The following is an 18859-nucleotide window of genomic DNA, read 5'->3' on the forward strand; positions in this document are numbered from 1 at the left end:
ATCTCCCCAGTACTCTCAGTACAGCTCCCAGTGCCACCCCAGAGCTCCCAGTGCAGCCATAGTGCTCCCAGTGTTTCCCCAGTGCTCCCAGTGTGGCTCCCCGCTCCTACCAGTTCTCCTAGATCTGCCCCAGTGCTCCCAGTGTGGTTTCCTGGCTCATTCCAGTGCTCCCAGTTCTGCCCCAGTGCTGCCAGTGCGGATCACAGTGCCACCCCAGTGCTCCCAATGCCACCCCAGTGCTGTCGGTGCTGCTCCCTAGGTCCCCCCAGGGCTCCCAGTGCCACTCCAGTGCTCCCAGTGTGGATTCCTGGCTCCTCACAGTGAACCTGGTGGGGCTCTTTGCCCCCCTCCCCCCCTCCCTCCAGTTCTCCCAGAGCCACCCCAGTGCTCCCAGTCCAGTTCCCAGGCTCCCTGCAGTGCTCCTAGTTGCGCTCCAGTTCTTCCAGTGCCATTCACTGGCTTCCCCCAGTGCTCCCAGTACCGCCCCAGTACTTGCAGAGCAATTCCCTCGGTCCCCCTAGTCCCCCCAGTTCTGCCCCAGTGCTCCCAGTTCGGCTCCCTGACTCAGCCCAGTGCTCCCAGTGCCACTGCAGTGCAGCCAGTGCCACTCTTTAGTTCTCCCAGTGCTTCTTCAGTTCTCCCAGTGGGGCTCCTTGGCTCCCCTCCCAGTTCTGCCACTGCCACCTCAGTGCACCCAGGGTGGCTCCCTGTCTCCCCCATTGGTCCCAATGCCACCCCAGTTCTCCCACTATGGCTCCCTGGCTCCTCCCAGTGCCCCCAGAGCCGCTCCCAGGCTCCCCGCAGTGCTTCTAGTCTCCATTTCTACTCCATTTCTAGTCTACATTTCTAGGCTCCATTTCTACTAGAGCTGCTCACAGGCTCCCTCCAGTGCTCCCAGTGCCACACCAGTGCTCCCAGTTGTGGTGGGTTGACCCTGGCTGGACGTCAGGTGCCCACCAAAGCCGCTCTGTCACTGCCCCCTTCAGCTGGACAGGGGAGAGAAAATATAACAAAAGGCTCGGGGGTGTCAAGATAAGGACAAGGCGAGATCATTCACTAATTACTGTCACGGGCATCTTCTCACAGAAGACATCCCTGTAGCCTCCCCTCCTCCTGCTACCAAAACCTTGCCACACAAACCAAACACATCTGCTGGCCCTCGTTTTGCTGGTTTTGTAATCTCATTGGTGTTTTGGAGGTGGTGTTCATGGCAATTCCTACCTGGGTCTGTAGAGCCCTGCAACTCCTCATGCTGCTCTCTTGTGAGACTCCACCACCATCAGGGTGAGCCACCCACACACAAACATTAACTGCTGACCAAATGGAGCTTCAGTCCAGAGAACCCTGAGATACTTTTAGATGCTAGTCAACACAAACCTCTTGAGGGTTACAAGGAGAAGTGGCCAGTCCTGCATTAGAAGGCAGAGTAACCTCGGTCATCAGGGCAGGCTTGTACCTGACCGGCTGAACAGTGACCCTGAGGAGAAGGGTCTGGGGGCTACGAGGGACACCATACAAGCCATTGGTGCATGTTCGCTATGAACAAGGCCACCTGCATACAGGTCTGCATTAGGATGACCATGGCCACCCAGACCATCTTGAGACTGGTTGAAGTGTGGTTTCAGAGATGGTGGAGTTTTTCTCAACATTGGAAAGCAAAACAAGAAAGAAATAATGGCACAAAGGGAAGCTTTGGAAGTTGAGACTGGGCATGAGGATTTCATGTCACGTTGACTTACACGAAACATCACTCCAAGTGCAATGCTGTGCTACAAGAGGCCACCCAGCAAGAGTCTGGATTAGCCAAAGCTTTGTATTTCAACACACAGCCCATGAGGATGGAGAGATATCAGTAAGGGTAGGAAGACGCTGAGGTGAGAGCAAGGTTGGTAAGCAGGCTGGGTGTCCAGAGCCTGCAGGGAAAGAGGTGCAGGTGTGGGACACCATAGGACATGCTGTGGTGGAGACATCTGGGGGCAGTGGCAAGGCTGAAAGCCCCCAACACAGCCAAGGCCTTGGTCTGCTGGGCTGTGGCTGTTCTCTCTGCAGGTGATGCCTGTGAGGAGACATCTTCTCATTAGAGCACCAGGACTTCATCGCCCCCTTGTCACAACCTGTGAGCCTGAGAAAGAGTGTGTGGTAGTCCTGCTCTAGGCATTGCACATCCCCACATCACACTGGCCCAGGAAGAGCCCTGAGACACGTGTGAGGGACAGGGTCTCCCCTCCCAGGGGTTGGGGGTCACAGCTTGGCCCTTTGGCTTGATCAAACACACCCAGGATTACTCAGCATCAGAGCCACCTTGCCATTGCCTTTGCCTACCTGTCATCACTGCCTCCACTTGCCTGCTCTAACCAGCCCCAGAGTTGCTTTGTCAGGGATGGCCCTCAGGGGGACCCATTAATGCTCCAAGAAACTGTGGAGTTTGCATCGCACTGTGACTTCTGGAGAGGTTTCATCAGCTTCCTCTCAGGGTCTGAGCTTCATGGAGTCATCCCCAAACCCACCAGAGGGGTCATTAACATGCCGCCTTGGGCTGGTCCTCTGCTGCTGCTCTCCTGGGACAAAGGGAGCTCATGGCAAGTGGGCTGTGCTGCAGAGAGACATCTCTGCCCAGGAGCAGCTCCTCTGCAGAGCACAGCAGGGCTGAGGGCTCTGCCTGCAGGCACCGAGGGGAGAACAGCGAGGCAGAGAGAGCTTCAAGGCAGTTGGAAATGGGAGGCTTGCTGAGAGCTCACGCAAGGAGAAATCTTCAGAGCCCTTGACACGGTAAGTCTCTGGGTGCAGGGCAATGCCGATGCGGTTCCTGGAGGCATCCCCTCAAGCTGGCAGAGCCCACAGCTGCTGGGATCTGCCAGGTGGACTCCCTGTGCAGAGGCAAGTTTGAGTGGCTGGGAATGCAGGTGTGCAGGCAGGGGTGCCCAGTTGTGTCCTTCAGAGCAGGGTCCCTGCAGCCCAGGGGCTGTGTGCCTGGGCAGGACTCTGCTGCCTGCCAGGGTCACGTTTTTCAGTGCACCTGATAAAGTCACTTCACCCTTTCCTCTGCCTACCCAAAGCATCAACATCACCTTTGTGGTCTCTTCAGGGTTGATCTGCTCTTCTCCTTAAGACCTGCCAACACAGAGGTGCCCCTTGGGCAGTGCCCTGCTGCCAGGAGGTGTCTGCAGGGCAGAGGTGAGCACACAGAGGGTGGGATGGGCTCTGTGAGCAGGGACAGGGAGGAGAGGTGTGGGCAGAGCACCAGCTCCTGGCAGGGACAGCTCCAGGCAGCAGAGACATGGGCAGGGAGTGGGAGGAAACTGCAGCCAAGCCCTGGGCTAGGCTGCCTTCAGGCTGCTCTCTTGTGGTCCCTCACTCTAGATGTCTGCTGGGCGCTGTCTGCTGAGCCATGAGCTGACTCTGCCTTTAGGGCATCCCATCTTCAGGACATCTGACTGTCTGCTTTGCCTGTGCTGCTGGGCTTAGGAGCTGCCCCAGAAGAGCACGGCTGTGCTGTAGGATCCCAGGGAGTGCTGAGCTTTCCCTTGGAGGTCCATTCTCTCCTCTCAGAGGCCTTTTCTTCCCTCTGAGAGGGGCTGTGTCCTTCTCTCTCCATCACAACTCCACCTCTGGGCTGGGAAAAAGAACCATTGGCAGATCTGGACTCCTTTAAAACAGGATTCCTCTGCTCTCATCACAGTCTTGTTTTGTGGTATGTTTTAGAGAGTAATTTATGTTTGTCATCATCTTCAAGGCATCACAAGAAAAAGTGCAGGGCAGCTGGATCCAATGGACACTGCATCTCTCCTGACTCTGCAAGAAGCTACAGAGACCTGAGCCCTTTTGCCTGTCCTGTTTCAAGTTTCTTCCTATTTTCCATCATAAAATGAGTATTTCTATTCCTCCAAAGAACACTGCCCAGAAATGATGGTGGAAAATAAAAACCACAGACAAAATTATTCTAAGGACATGCTAAGCTTCTCTTCTGCAGCCCGCACTCTTCTGAATCAGGAGCGCTTTTCCATTAAAGGTGGATTACATCTGACATCAGTTGTCAACACTGGAGGTGTCACAAACCAGCTCCATGTACCCACTGCAGCTGAGCACAGCTGACTCCTCAGCTCCTCACAACACACTCAGCCAGCACAAACCAGAGAAGGGAAATGCATTTCAATTGGGGGGCTGCTTCTATGAAAAATGGAGTGGCTTTCCTCAGAGGAAGATGTCCTAATTTTCCCGGTCCTTTCTTTTTTCAACCAGCCCCCTTTGCCAAGGAACCACAAATGTCCAACAGCAGTTCCATCACCCAGTTCCTCCTCCTGGCATTCGCAGACACACGGGAGCTGCAGCTCTTGCACTTCTGGCTCTTCCTGGGCATCTACCTGGCTGCTCTCCTGGCCAATGGCCTCATCATCACTGCCATAGCCTGCGACCACCACCTCCACACCCCCATGTACTTCTTCCTCCTCAACCTCTCCCTCCTCGACCTGGGCACCATCTCCACCACTGTCCCTAAAGCTATGGACAACTCACTCTGGGACACCAGGGCCATCTCCTACACAGGATGTGCTGCACAGGTCTTTCTCTTTTACTTTCTGATGTCAGCAGAATATTCCCTCCTCACCGTCATGGCCTATGACCGCTACGTTGCCATCTGCCAACCCCTGCACTATGGGACCCTCCTGGGCAGCAGAGCTTGTGTCCACATGGCAGCAGCTGCCTGGGGCAGTGGGTTTCTCAATGCTGTGCTGCACACGGCCAATACATTTTCTATACCACTCTGCCAGGGCAATGCCCTGGACCAGTTCTTCTGTGAAATCCCCCAGATCCTCAAGCTCTCCTGCTCAGACTCTGAGTACCTCAGGGAAGTTGGGCTTCTTACAGTTAGTCTTTTAGTAGCATTTGGGTGTTTCATTTTCATTGTGCTGTCCTATGTGCACATCTTCAGGGCCGTGCTGAGGATCCCCTCTGAGCAGGGACGGCACAAAGCCTTTTCCACATGCTTCCCTCACCTGGCTGTGGTCTCCCTGTTTATCAGCACTGGTATGTTTGCCTACCTGAAGCCCCCCTCCATCTCCTCCCCATCCATGGACCTGGTGGTGGCAGTTCTGTACTCGGTGGTGCCTCCAGCAGTGAACCCCCTCATCTACAGCATGAGGAATCAGGAGCTCAAGGATGCAGTGTGGAATATGATGACTGGATGGTTTCTAGAAGCAATATACTGCCCATGTTCTTCTGTATATCACTCACAACATCACTCTTGACAGGCCCAGCCTGTCTCTTAGATATTTTGCAGTTGTTGATGTTATTGTTCCTTTTTTGTTGTTGTTTTGGAGTTTTTTTTCACTTCTGATAATGTTGTCCACAAAGAGTTTTCATTATTCATAACAATTCTAATTCATTATAGAATCATATAATAAAACAATGTTTTGGGTTGGAGTGGACTTCAAACATCTTCTAGTTCCAACCCCCTGCCATTGGCAGGGATGCCCTTCTCTAGACCAGGTTGCCCTATTGTTTATGTTATCTTATGCCCTCTTATCCACCTCTCTTGTTTGACCCAGAGACAGTGTAAATAAATATTCCCACCCTCTGTGCATTTAAACATTAAAGAGGACCCTGCAGTGACATTTCTGACTGAGATTTTATCCCCCGAGACCTTCTCTGGAGCTGCAGAGTCCGTTCCTGTGTACAGAGTCCCTGCACAGCAGATCTCTGACAGAGCTGGCCTCTGTAACAGCATTTCCACCAGGAAAGGCAATCTCCTCAGGGCACTGCCCAAAGGCTTACGTCCTTTTCCAGTCTTGCTCTCAAGAACATGCCCAAGGAAGAGACTCTGGAGAAAACTGTTGCTTTGCTTGTTTCTGCATGGGCGCAGAGGGATGAGATGAGGGTCCCAGTGTGCTCTTCCAGGGACTGAGGAATGGCTCAGGTGTTCCTTGTGGGTGGACAGCACCCACACAGATGCTGAATGGACTCCAACTAAGCTGCCTGGGGCTCGACAGCCTGTGGTAGGGCTGATGGCAGATGAGTGTACTAGTCCTTCTGTGAAATCTGCCAGATACTCAAGCTCTCCTGCTCAGACACCTGCCTCAGGGAAGTTGAGTTTATTGCTTTTAGTACCTCTCTATTTTTGTTTTGTTTTCATTGTGCTGTCCTATGTGCAGATCTTCAGGGCAGTGCTGAGGATCCCCTCTGAGCAGGGATGGCACAAAGCCTTTTCCATGTGCCTCCCTCACCTGGCCGTGGTCTGCCTCTTTGTCAGCACTGCCATGTTTGCCTACCTGAAGCCCCCCTCCATCTCCTCCTCATCTCTTGATCTGTTGTTTGCTGTTGTGTACTCGGTGGTACCTCCAACACTGAACACCCTCATCTATAGCATGAGAAACCAGGAGCTCAAGGATGCTGTGAGGAAAATGATGACTGGATGTCTTTCAGGAGCCATAGACTGCCTACGTTCCTCTACAACTGTTCCTCTCCCTGTGTATGTCGTGACAGGCCCAGTCTTTCCTTCTTTATTTTTTTTTTCCTTTTTCCACTTTGGATGATGTTGTCTTCAAATAAATATAATTACTGCTCCTCTTAAATATCCACCCATCTTGTGTGACCAAGAGACTGTGTATATATGGGAAACCATTTTATTTAAGCAAGATAAATGAGCCTGCAGCAACTTCTTTGTCTAAGATCCATTCTTAGCTTAGCAGAAATGAACAGGAAAGAGAAACAGCTTTCTGGCTGCCCCAGCTTGGGGCAGGCTGCTTTGTCCCTGGGGGATTAGGAGCTCTTGAGGACCCCAAGGGCCAGGGCTCTTGTGCTAGCCTGGGGAGACAGGATGGCATGGAGGGGCTGCAGACCTCTCAGGATATGCTGGAGAGGAGAACAGGGGACACAGGGTGCCACTGACCTCCTTTCCCTTGTGCCCACCCATCTCTGCCCCCCAGGAGCTTCTCTTTTTCCTGGGAAGGTGGCAGGAAGAAAGTCCCTTCTTGTGCACATCAGAGATAAGGAAGATGTTTCCATCTTGTGTGCATGCCTCAGCCTGGCAGATAGGGAATGCCCGCTGCTGGGGGTGGCTGTGCTCAGTCATGCCTCAGGAGCTGACCTTGCTCTCTTCCCCTCCTTCACTCCCCACACTTGGATGGACCACAGGAAACATCCATGATCCTGGAGAATGCACGACCCTCCTGGAGGGAGGTCCCACAACTGCAGGGGAAACAGGAAGGCTTTGAGAGACGCATGGGGGTGCAGGCAGAGAGAGGGGTATGCTTAGCAGTGAGTGTGTTAAAGGCAGGAAGACTTGAAGTAGTGGTGGGGTTGCGGGGGTGTCATGCTGAAGGGAATCAGGCTGAATTTTGATTTGGAGGCAGCAGCAGCAGGAGGACATGCATTTCAGTGCCGGGATATGGCGATAAGTACAGGAGTCAAGCAAGTCTGGGACTGGGCTATTTTGGGTGCCAGAGGACATTAGCAGGGCATTGGAAGATGCCCGAGGGGTGGCGGGGAACTCACAGGCACTGTCAGGTCCTCAGGTAACCACAGCTTTGTCTTTGCAGGCACAGGCAGTGAGGCCAAAGTGGCACATACAAGTCCTTCATTTGCTGGCTGCGGAGGGAGACAAGGAAGCTTAGCATAGAATTACCAAGGTAATTTATTCTCTTATTTCAGCTGTGCAGGCAGTGGTGCCTCAGCCTAATGGCTGGAGGACCCCAGTACAGAGGAAAGCAGGGTTTGTATCTGTTACGGTACAGTTGTGTAGACCAATGCAATCACTCACGTTAAGGGATGGGCTCATCAGTTCCTACATCCTTGTCCCGCTCAGGTGGGGGGATTATCCTGGATGCTGGTCGGTTGCTGTTCTGGCCGCGGTTATACACCTGGTTTTTTGAAAGGTAAATCTTCCATGGGTTTATCATTGACATGGGATGTTCTCAGCCGGTAAGAGCTGGCTTAGGTTGGGTCTTCAGCTCACATGGGCCCTGAGGTAAAAGCTCATAGTCTCAATTAGTGTTCATTCTTCTAAGCAAGTTGTACCGCAGTTAGCATCTTGCCTTTCACCGGCATCAGTAAAGCTTGGGAGATCCCAAGGTCAGAGTGAGATGAGGAAGCAGGAGGAGGTAGCTAAAGACCACAGGGAAACTGGAACGGGCACAGGACAGTGTAGGACCATCTGTGGTGCCAACAGCTGATGGCCTTGGTGTGGCTGGGCCCTCCTCCAACACCAGGACAGAAGTCCTTGTGCTCTCCACAGTGGCTGCTGTCTCCTCCACTGAGTCCCATGAGAAGGCCCCAGTCCCTGACAGTCCCAGGGCCTTGTTGCCTCCTCACCCACTCCCCATAGAGCCTAGGAGGTGTCCTACCGCTGACCTGCACTTGGCATCATGCACCCCCCCATCACACTGCTCCCAGGAGGAGCTGTAAGCATCTCATGAGGGAAAGGATCCTCTCTTCAGGGAATGGGGGTCAGGGCTTGGCCATCCTGCTTGGTGAAACACATTCAGGGCTTTCACAGCCACCTCCACATTTGATTTTCCACATGTGACCAGTGCTTCTGACTTCCTGTTTTACCAGCTCCCAGGGACAACCACAGAATCACAGAATGGTTTTGGTTGGAAGGGACCTCAAAGATCATCTAGTTCAATCCCCTGCCATGGGCAGGGACACCCTCCACTAGACCAGGTTGCCCAAAGCCCCATCCAACCTGGCCTTGAACACTTCCAGGGAGGGGGTAGCCACAACTTCTCTGGGCAACATGTTCCAGTGACTCACCACCCTCATAGAGAAGAATTTTTTCCTAATATCCAATCTAAATCTACCCTCCTTCAGCTTAAAGCCATTACCTCTTGGCCTATCACTACATGTCTTTGTAAATCTCCTTGTCTGGTCATTCCCGCCATGGTCTCTTGAGTGATGGTCCTCCCTGGGGCCCAGGAACACTCTCAGAAACTTGGAGGTTTGCTGCTTTTACTTCTTTAGACACTTGTTCAATCTTTCAGGACCTGCAGTTCAGGAACTTGGCACCAGGGGGCTAATTAACATGCAAAACGCCCTAATGAGCCAATGCTCTGTGCATAATTTTCCTTTAGGTCTTCAATTCTTTTGTGGTTAATTAGAGAGATTTCAGGAGTGTAGTCAAAGTCCAAAGATTACAGTACTAAACAGTAAGGAAGGATTCTTTCCCCCCCCCCCCCAGTTCTTAATTCTTCTGCTCACACATTGCGTGATATGAGAAATCCTGAGTTCATATTGATCCTGATGGATGACTCCTAATGGAGTTTGAATATATATTCTGTAAATTCTCATGAGTTTTTTCATAGGACAGGGACATGGACCAGCAAGATGATGACCCTTTCTCTCCCTCTGTGGAAAGAGAGACTTATACAGCCATTTCCAGAAATATATTTCCTGCCATCACTTTGAATGGGGAAACTGTGTTCTGGTGACACATTTATATCGTCACATGATACATCTGCATTTCATAGCTAAAGGGAGCTTGGAGCAAGGAAGGTAGGAGGAGTTGGATAGATCACCCTATATTTCTTTGCCATCAAGAAATGGCCACACCTGCTATCACTTCCTTCATGGCATCCCTTTCTCTGAGCTGGCCACATCTTTATGGGATGTGCCATGGCATAACACCATGACCCGCCAAGTGCCAGACCTCAGTCGATACGCAGAGGCCCAGAGCCCAGCCAAATAAAGAGGCCCAGAGCACAGATGTGGAAAACAAATGTCACTCCTGTCTTCAAGCGGGAAAAGAAGGAAGACGCAGGGAACTACAGGCCAGTCAGACTCACCTCCCTTCCTGGGAAGATGATGGAGCAGCTAATGCTGGAAACCCTATCCAGGCACAGGAACGATAAGGAAGTCATCAGGAGTCGTCAAGGCCCAGGGCCTTATGTATGTCCAGTTTGCCTGAGTATTCCCTGATCCGATCCTTTTCCAGCAAGGCACATCTCCATGCTCCAGACTTTCCCCCTGGTCTCTGGCACCTGGGATTCCTGAAGGCCAATCTTGCTGGCAAATACTGAGGCAATGACGGCATTCGGTGCCTCAGCCTTTCCCACCTCCCGCGTCACCAGGTCCCCAGTCTCACTGAGCAATGGGCCCACAGTTTCCCTCATTTCCCTTTTGTTCCCTGTCTACTTACAGAAGCCCTTCTTGGTTTCTTTGGCATCCCTTGCCAAATTCCATGCCATTTGGGCTTTAGCTTTCCTACCTTGGTCCCTCCCTGCATGCTCAATGTCTCTGTGTTCCTCCCAGGCTACCCATGCTTACTTCCACCCTCTGTATTCTTCCTTCTTGTGTTTGAGTTTGGCCAGGAGCTCCTTGTTCATCCACACAGCTCTCCTGGCATTTTTTGCCTGACATCATATTTGATGGGATGTGCTTCTCTTGAGCTTGGAGGAGGTGATCCTGGAATATGAACCAGCTTTCTTGGGCCCCCCTTCCCTCCAGGGCCACATCCCATGGGACTCTTCCAAGCAGATCCTTGAAGAGACCAAAGTCTACTCTCCTTAAACCCAGGGCTCTGAGACTGTTTTTACCTTCCTGCCTGCCCTCAGGAACCTGAACTCCATCATCTCATGGTCACTACAGCCCCATCTCATGGTCACAAGGCTGCCTTTGACCTTCACATCCCCAACAAGGCCCTCATTGTTGATGAGGATGAGGTCAGGCAGAGCACCTCTCCTCACTGGCTCCTCTGTCACCTGAGTGAGGAATTTCTCATCCAGGCACTCCACAAACCTCCTGGATTGCTTATGCCCTGCTGTGTTGTCCTTTGAGCAAATATTGAGGTGGTTGACATCTCCCGTGAGGACCAGAGCCTGCCAATGTGAGGCTGCTCCTATCTGCCTGTTGAGGGCCTCATATACTTCTTCTTCCTGGTCGAGTGGCCGATAGCAGACATCCACTGTAATGCCACCCTTTCCTGGTCTCACTTTAATCCTCACCCTTAGGTTCTCTTGGCTCCCTACCCATCCCCAGACAGAGCTCCATGTACTCCAGCTGTTCTCTCACATAAAAGGCAACGCCCCCCTCCTTGTCATCCCATCCTCTCCTTCCTCAAGAGCCTGTATCCCTCCATTGCGACATCCAATCATGGGAGCCATCCCACCACGTTTCCATGATCCCAACAAGATCATTGCCCTGCAACTGCACACCGATCTCTAAATCCTCATGTTTATGCCCCATGCTGCATGTGTTAGAGTACAGACACTTTAGAAAGGAACCCCAGCATGTTGAGTTCTTGGAGAGGGTGTGAGAGATTTCTCCATCATGGTGCTTTGTAGGCATTTCCTTGCTTACATGCAAGCACTGAACTTGAGCCCCATTTTGTTGATTTTGTGATCCCTTCCCATCACATCACCCCATGCCCTTGATCATTGATCCTGTCACTCCCTTGGAGGACTGCTGGTTACTCTCTCCCTCCCCCATCATTCTTAGTTCAAAGCCCTCCTTATGAGGTCAGCCAGCCTGTTGGCAGAAATAGCTTTGCCCTGCTTAGTGAGGTGGATCCCACCTCTGCCAAGACGATGCTGGTCCGCAAACAGGGTCCCATGGTCGTGGAACCCAAAACCCTACCCCAGTTCCGCAGTTAATTATTAACTTGTCCTAGTAGTGCCTTTCTCCTCACCAATGAGATTGAGGAGAACACCACCTGGGCCCCCATGCCCTTCAGTGCCACCCCCAGAGCTTTGTAGTCACTTCTGGTACTGTCCAGGTTGCCCCCAGTAGTGTCATTTGTGCCCACATGGGTTAAGAGCAGGAGGCAGTAGTCAGAGAGCCAGATGAGCTTTGGACGTCCCACCACAACATCCTGGATCCTTGTCCCCAGCAAGCAGCAAACCTCTCTAGATGGTTGGTTGGCCCAACAGATGAGTGCCTCTGTCCCCCGCATTAGGTAGTCACCCATTACAATGCACTACATCTGGTTGAGGCTTGAATATCTCCATTTGTGGAGGTACCACAGCCTTTCGGAGTGCCTGTTCCTGGTGCCTGATGGACCTTATAGTGCAGCTTCTTTTCTCTTAAGTCTAGTCAGAATTTCCCACATCCCAACTTTTCCCCATGGCTCCTCATGCTTCCACTGTGCCCACATGGGAAGAGTCTGACTCATTCTCCTCTGCACCATCCCATAAGACAGCTGTAGACAGTGACAGTATTGATATCTGTCAAGTAGAATTTTCCACTTGACGGGGTGAGGAATGTGTTTGGGTTAATGCTTAGACACTGTCTAATTCAGGGTTGAATACACTGCGTTGCTTTGCTAATGACTGGACCCTTGAAGAAGAGGGACAGACTGATAAATGCACACCTTGCTAAGGACTGTCCTGGAAGAGGACCTGAAAGATTGTCAACCTGATAATTTTTCTAATTCTGCAACAAGATAAATATGTTGTAGTTTCTGTGTGCAGTGTGCTAGCTTTGTGGCATTACCACCCTGCAACCACCTCTGTGCAGACATGAAATAAATAAAATACCTCTGCTCTGTGTGTGTATTGGTGTACTGCACATGGGGTAAACGACCCCACTTTTGGGAAAACACCAGGACATCCCATGTCTCTAAAGAGCCTTTTGACAAGGTGGGCACATCTGTGCTGGCCTGGCCAGCCATTCTACACCCCCTGCCCATGCTCTCCACAGCCCTTGAGCTGGTGGAGCTGCTCTGCAGAGCAAGTGGGCTGTGGGGCCTGGGGTCACAGGGGGACTCTGCAAGGGACACGCTGGTCAGGCTGGGAGGCAGACCCAGCTCAGGGACATCACTGCCACTGACTGCCTCCCACAGAGGCTCTTATGTGGCCATGGAGGCTGCTCAGAGGAGACCTGCCTTATTGCCAATGCCATGAGATGTGTTTGGGTGCTGCACCGCATCCAGTCTATGGCAGTCCACTGATGGGAAAACGAACCACTCACCAGGCTCCTTTCCCTGTGCCTGCTGTGTCCCCTGGCCTTGCAGAACCCTCACTTGGTGGTTCACACCCACATTTAGCACTTGATCTCTGGGGCACTTCACCTTGCACAGGCTCGTGCTCAGTGGGCTCCATTCCCTGCTGACCTCCTGGCACGTGCTGTCCCTGCAGATCCCCTGGGCTCTCCTGGCAGCTCCTGATTCCTTCCAGAGAAACACTCCTCTGCCATCAGCCCTACCACAGGCTGTCGAGCCCCAGGCAGCTTAGTTGGAGTCCATTCAGCATCTGTGTGGGTGCTCTCCACCCACAAGGAACACCTGAGCCATTCCTCAGTCCCTGGAAGAGCACACTGGGACCCTCATCTCATCCCTCTGCGCCCATGGAGAAACAAGCAAAGCAACAGTTTTCTTTAGAGTCTCTTCCTTGGGCATGTTCTTGAGAGCAAGACTGGAAAAAGACGTAAGCCTTTGGGCAGTGCCCTGAGGAGATTGCCTTTCCTGGTGGAAATGCTGTTACAGAGGCCAGCTCTGTCAGAGATCTGCTGTGCAGGGGCTCTGTACACAGGAACGGCCTCTGCAGCTCCAGAGAAGGTCTTGGGGGATAAAATCTCAGTCAGAAATGGCACTGCAGGGTCCTTTTCCGAGGGCACGGAAATTCATTTAGACTGTCTTTGGTCAAACCAGAGAGATAGACAATGGACTGAAAGCAGCCCTGAGGAGAAGGACTTGGGGGTGTTGATTAACGAGATGATCAACACAAGCCATCAACACAGGCTTGCAGCCCAGACAACCAACTGTGTCCTCGACTGCATCAAAAGAAGCGTGACCAGCAGGGTGAGGGAGGTGATCCTGCCCCTCTACTCTGCTCTGGTGAGACCCCCCAGCATCATGGCATCCAGCTCTGGGGCCCTCAACATAAGAAGGACATGGACCTGTTGAAGTGAGTCCAGAGGAGGGACACGAAATTATCAGAGGGCTGGAACACATCTGGCATGAAGGCAGGCTGAAAGAGTTGGGGTGGTTCAGCCTGGAGAAGAGAAGGCTCTGGGGAGACCTTATACGAGCTTTCCCGTACCCAAAAGGGGCCTACCAGAAAGCTGGAGTGGGGCTGTTTCAATGGCATGTAGTGACAAGACACGGTGTAATGGCCTTAAAATAAAAGAGAGTAGATTTTGATTAGATATAAGGGAAAAAAATCTTCCCTGTGAGGGTGGTGAGGCACTGGAACAGGTTGCCCAGAGAAGCTGTGGATGCCCCATCCCTGGCAGTGTTCAAGGCCATGTTGGATGAGGCTTTGGGCAACACGGTCTAGTGGAGGGTGTCCCTGGCCATGGCAGTGGGTTTGGAACTAGAAGATGTTTGAGGTACCTTTCAATCCAAACCATTCTATGATATGATTCTATTCTATAATAAATAAGAATTAGTATGAATAATGATAATTCTTTGTGAACAACATTATTGAAAATGAAAAAAAAAAACCAACAATATCAACAACTACAAAATGTATAAGATAGGATGAGCCTGTTATGAATTATGTTACACATAATATGGAGAAGCAGCTGGGAACTATTTTACTTCTAAAAACCATCTAGTCATCACTTTCCAAACTGCATCCTTGAGCTCCTGGTTCCTCATGCTGTAGATGAGGGGGTTCACTGCTGGAGGCACCACCGAGTACAGAACTGCCACCACCAGGTCCAGGGATGGGGAGGAGATGGAGGGGGGCTTCAGGTGAGCAAACATGGCAGTGCTGACAAGCAGGGAGAAAACAGCCAGGTGAGGGAGGCACGTGGAAAAGGCTTTGTGCCGTCCCTGCTCAGAGGGGATCCTCAGCACAGCCCTGAAGATCTGCACATAGGACAGCACAATGAAAACAAAACACCCAAAACCTAAAAAAGAACTTAACATAAGAAGCCAAACCTCCCTGAGGTAGGTGTCTGAGCAGGAGAGCTTGAGGATCTGGGGGATTTCACAGAAGAACTGGTCCAGGCCATTGCCCTGGCAGAGTGGTATAGAAAATGTATTGGCTGTGTGCAGCACAGAATTGAGAAACCCACTGCCCCAGGCAGCTGCTGCCATGTGGACACAAGCTCTGCTGCCCAGGAGGGTCCCGTAGTGCAGGGGTTGGCAGATGGCAACGTAGCGGTCATAGGACATGACAGTAAGAAGGGAAAATTCTGCTGAGATCAGAAAGAAAAAGAAAAAGACCTGTGCAGCACATCCTGTGTAGGAGATGGCCCTGGTGTCCCAGAGGGAATTGGCCACGGCTTTAGGCACAGTGGTGGAGATGGAGCCCAGGTCGAGGAGGGAGAGGCTGAGGAGGAAGAAGTACATGGGGGTGTGGAGGTGGTGGTCGCAGGCTATGGCAGTGATGATGAGGCCATTGGCCAGGAGAGCAGCCAGGTAGATGCCCAGGAAGAGCCAGAAGTGCAAGAGCTGCAGCTCCCGTGTGTCTGCGAATGCCAGGAGGAGGAACTGGGTCATGGAGCTGCAGTTGGTCATATCCTTGTTCTTCACACGCGGACATTGTCCTAAGGAGGAAAGGACAGGGAAAAGCTATGACAGAGTTCTCTGAGCAAAGCCACTCCATTTTTCACAGAGATCCCACCCCATGTCCCCCAGTTCCAAGGCATTTCCTCTCTTTGCTTTGTGCTGGCTGAGTGTGCTGTGAGGAGCAGGACCTCTGCCCCTGTGCTGCCAAGGAGTCAGCTCTGCCCTGCTGCAGTGAGTACATGGGAGCTGGTTCTTGGCTTCCCCAATGGTCACAAGGGCTGTCAGATGCAATTCACCCTTCATGGAAATGTTCAATATTTGCACTCACCACTCCAGAGAGTGTGGGCTGCAGAAGAGAGGCTGAGCATGTCTTTATGATGACTTTCTCTGTGTTTTTCTCTTTCCACCATCACATCTGGTTTAGCACTATTTTTACTGGTAGAAATCCTCTTTTTTTATGACTGAAAGTGTGGACTCTTAGGACAAGACAGGGAAAAGGGCTCAGCTCTCTGTGTCTAAGTGCAGAGTCGGGAGAGCTGCAGTGTCCATCAGTCTTGTTCCCAGCTGCCCTGTGCTTCTGCTAGCTCGAGGATGACTATGCACACAAGTTGTGATGAGAGCAGGGGAGTCCTGTTTCAAAGGGCAGATATGGAAACTCTTCTAGCACAGATGTGGAGTTTTGGTGGAGAGGGCAGGACATGGCCCCTCTCAGAGAGAGGCAAAGGAATCTGAGAGGAGACTGGCAACCCACGAGGGATGGCTCAGCACTCCGTAGTTTCCTACAGGTAAGCTGTGCCTTTCTGGGGGGCACAAGCCCAGTGGGACAGAAAAAGCAGAGAGTCAGGTCTCCTGAAGATGGCATGTCTTAAACTCAGCTTCAGCTCATTGCCCAGCAGACAACACCCAGCAGACATCTCAGTGAAGGACCAAACGAGATCTGCCTGAACACAGCATCTCCCAATCCTTGTGTGCAGTTTCCTCCCACTCCCTGCCCACATCTCCGCTGCCTGGAGCAGTATTTGCCAGGAGCTGTTTCTCTTTCCCCAGATCTCTTCCCTGTCCCTGCTCACAGACCCCATCCCACCCTCTGTGTGCATCTGTGTCACACCTCCTGGCAGCAAGGAATTGCCATGGGGGATGTCCATGCTGGCAAGTCTTAGGAGTCTCTGTCTCTTGTTGAAATCTGACAGCTCTGTTACCATTTGCATCTACTGTCACAGCTGGAATGTGAAAGCGCAGACACTGGAAAGCACCTTTACTCCGATGTAGCCCCTGCCTTGATGTGCTTCTTGAAAAGTTCCCTGGGAAATGTCCCAGGGGTGATCTGGAGCTGTGAGTAGCCTGGAAACACGCAGCACCCTCTCAAGAGCAGAAGGACCCTGCCCTGCCCTTCCAGGGGGTCGCTCCTTCCACCTACAGCTTCTCCCTGCAGTGCCCTGGGCAGCTCCCCAGGCAGGCTGAGTGCTGACCCTGGCAGGCAGAAGATTCCCCTGGTGTGGAGGGACCGTCCTCTGAAGTACAACCCTGGGCACCTCCAGCTGAAAACTGTGGCTACACAGCTATTCAAAATTGCCTAAAAGAGCCCACGCCCTCCTTACAGATCCCATAAGCTTGAGCTGTGCCAGCTTGAGGAGATGACTCCAGGAACTAGAGCTGCATTGCCCTGCACCCAGAGACTTACCATGTCAAGGGCTCTGAAGATTTCTCCTTCCCTGAGCTCTCAGCAAGCCTCCCATTTCCAACTGCCTTGAAGCTCTCTCTGCCTCGCTGTTCTCCCCTCGGTGCCTGCAGGCAGAGCCCTCAGCCCTGCTGTGCTCTGCAGAGGAGCTGCTCCTGGCCAGAGATGTCTCTCTGCAGCACAGCCCCCTTGCCATGAGCTCCCTCCATCCCAGGAGCCTGGAGCAGCTCAGCAGCAGAGGCCCAGCCCAAGGCGGCATGTTAATGACCCCTCTGGTGGATTTGGGGATGAGTCCATGAAGCTCAGGCCCTGAGAGGAAGCTGATGAAACCTCTCCAGAAGTCACAGTCCGATGCAAACTCCACAGTTTCTTGGAGCATTAATGGGTCCCCCTGAGGGCCATCCCTGACAAAGCAACTCTGGGGCTGGTTAGAGCAGGCAAGTGGAGGCAGTGATGACAGGTAGGCAAAGGCAATGGCAAGGTGGCTCTGATGCTGAGTAATCCTGGGTGTGTTTCATCAAGCCAAAGTGCCAAGCCCTGGTCCCCAGCCCCTTGGAAGGGAGGTCCTGTCCCTCACACAGGTCTCAGGGCTCTTCCTGGGGCAGGGTGTTGTGGGGATGTGCAATGTAAATTGCAGGAGGATGGTACGACACCTCCCAGGCCTTTGAGTGGAGACAAGGAGGCCATGAGGCCCTTGTGCTGTAAGGATTAGGCGTCTCCTGGTAGGCCTTGGTGACACAGACAACAGCCACAGCCAATGGGAGAAAGACCTCAGCTCTGTTGGGGGCTTTTGAATTTGTCAGCTCCCTTGACCATCTCCACCACAGCTTGTCCTATGGTGTCCTATGCCTGCACCTGCTTCCTTGAAGGCTGTGGACATCCACTGTGCTTGCCAACCTTGCTCTCACTTGAGCATCTTCCTACCCTTACTGATATCTCTCCATCTTCATGGGCTGTGTGTTGAAATGCAAAGCTTTGGCTAATCCAGACTCTTGCTGGCTGGCCTCTTGTACCACAGAACTGCACTTGGAGTGATGTTTCGTGTAACTCAACGTGACATGAAATCCTCATGCCCAGTCTCAACTTCCAAAGCTTCCCTTTGTGCCATTATTTCTTTCTTGTGCTGCTTTCCAATGTTGAGAAAAACTCCACCATCTCTGAAACCACACTTCAACCAGTCTCAAGATAGTCTGGGTGGCCATGGTCATCCTAATGCAGACCTGTATGCAGGTGGCCTTGTTCATAGTGAACATGCACCAATGGCTTGTATGGTGTCCCACATAATTCCCAGACCCTTCTCCTCAGGGTCACTGCTCAGCCGGTCAGGTACAAGCCTGCCCTGATGGCCGAGGTTACTCTTCCTTCTAATGCAGGACTGGCCACTTCTCCTTGTAACCCTCAAGAGGTTTGTGTTGACTAGCATCTAAAAGTATCTCAGGGTTCTCTGGACTGAAGCCCCATTTGGTCAGCGGTTAATGTCTGTGTGCGGGTGGCTCACCCTGATGGTGGTGGGGTCTCACAAGAGAACAGCATGAGGAGTTGCAGGGCTCTACAGACCCAGGTAGGAATTGCCATGAACACCACCTCCAAAACACCAAATGAGATTACAAAACCAGCAAAACGAGGGCCAGCAGATGTGTTTGGTTTGTGTGGCAAGGTTTTGGTAGCAGGAGGAGGGGAGGCTACAGGGATGTCTTCTGTGAGAAGATGCCCGTGACAGTAATTAGTGAATGATCTCGCCTTGTCCTTATCTTGACACCCCCGAGCCTTTCGTTATATTTTCTCTCCCCTGTCCAGCT

At 52.2% G+C, this 18859-nt stretch overlaps 2 protein-coding genes across 2 annotated transcripts; one reads left to right on the forward strand and one right to left on the reverse strand.

Moving 5' to 3' along the window:
- Nucleotides 1-4361: 4361 nt before the first annotated feature.
- LOC129200043 (olfactory receptor 14A16-like) lies at nucleotides 4362-10497 on the forward strand (the record flags this gene model as incomplete). The annotated part of the gene is made up of 3 exons (XM_054811298.1): nucleotides 4362-5182; nucleotides 6245-6386; nucleotides 10435-10497. Coding segments are annotated over 3 exons (1026 nt in total), but the record flags the coding sequence as incomplete, so codon positions are not given.
- A 3958-nt stretch (nucleotides 10498-14455) lies between these two features.
- Nucleotides 14456-15391, reverse strand: LOC129200044 (olfactory receptor 14J1-like). The gene has a single exon (XM_054811299.1). It carries the CDS (start codon nucleotides 15389-15391, stop codon nucleotides 14456-14458), a length of 936 nt encoding a protein of 311 aa, XP_054667274.1.
- Between the last annotated feature and the right edge of the window lie 3468 nt (nucleotides 15392-18859).

Source organism: Grus americana, assembly GCF_028858705.1.
Source record: "Grus americana isolate bGruAme1 chromosome 27 unlocalized genomic scaffold, bGruAme1.mat SUPER_27_unloc_1, whole genome shotgun sequence".
In the NCBI taxonomy this organism is placed as follows: domain Eukaryota; kingdom Metazoa; phylum Chordata; class Aves; order Gruiformes; family Gruidae; genus Grus; species Grus americana.

Coding starts and splice junctions, on each gene's coding strand:
- LOC129200044 (XM_054811299.1), bottom strand. CDS start 15,391: ATGACCAACTGCAGCTCCATGACCCAGTTCCTCCTCCTGGCATTCGCA.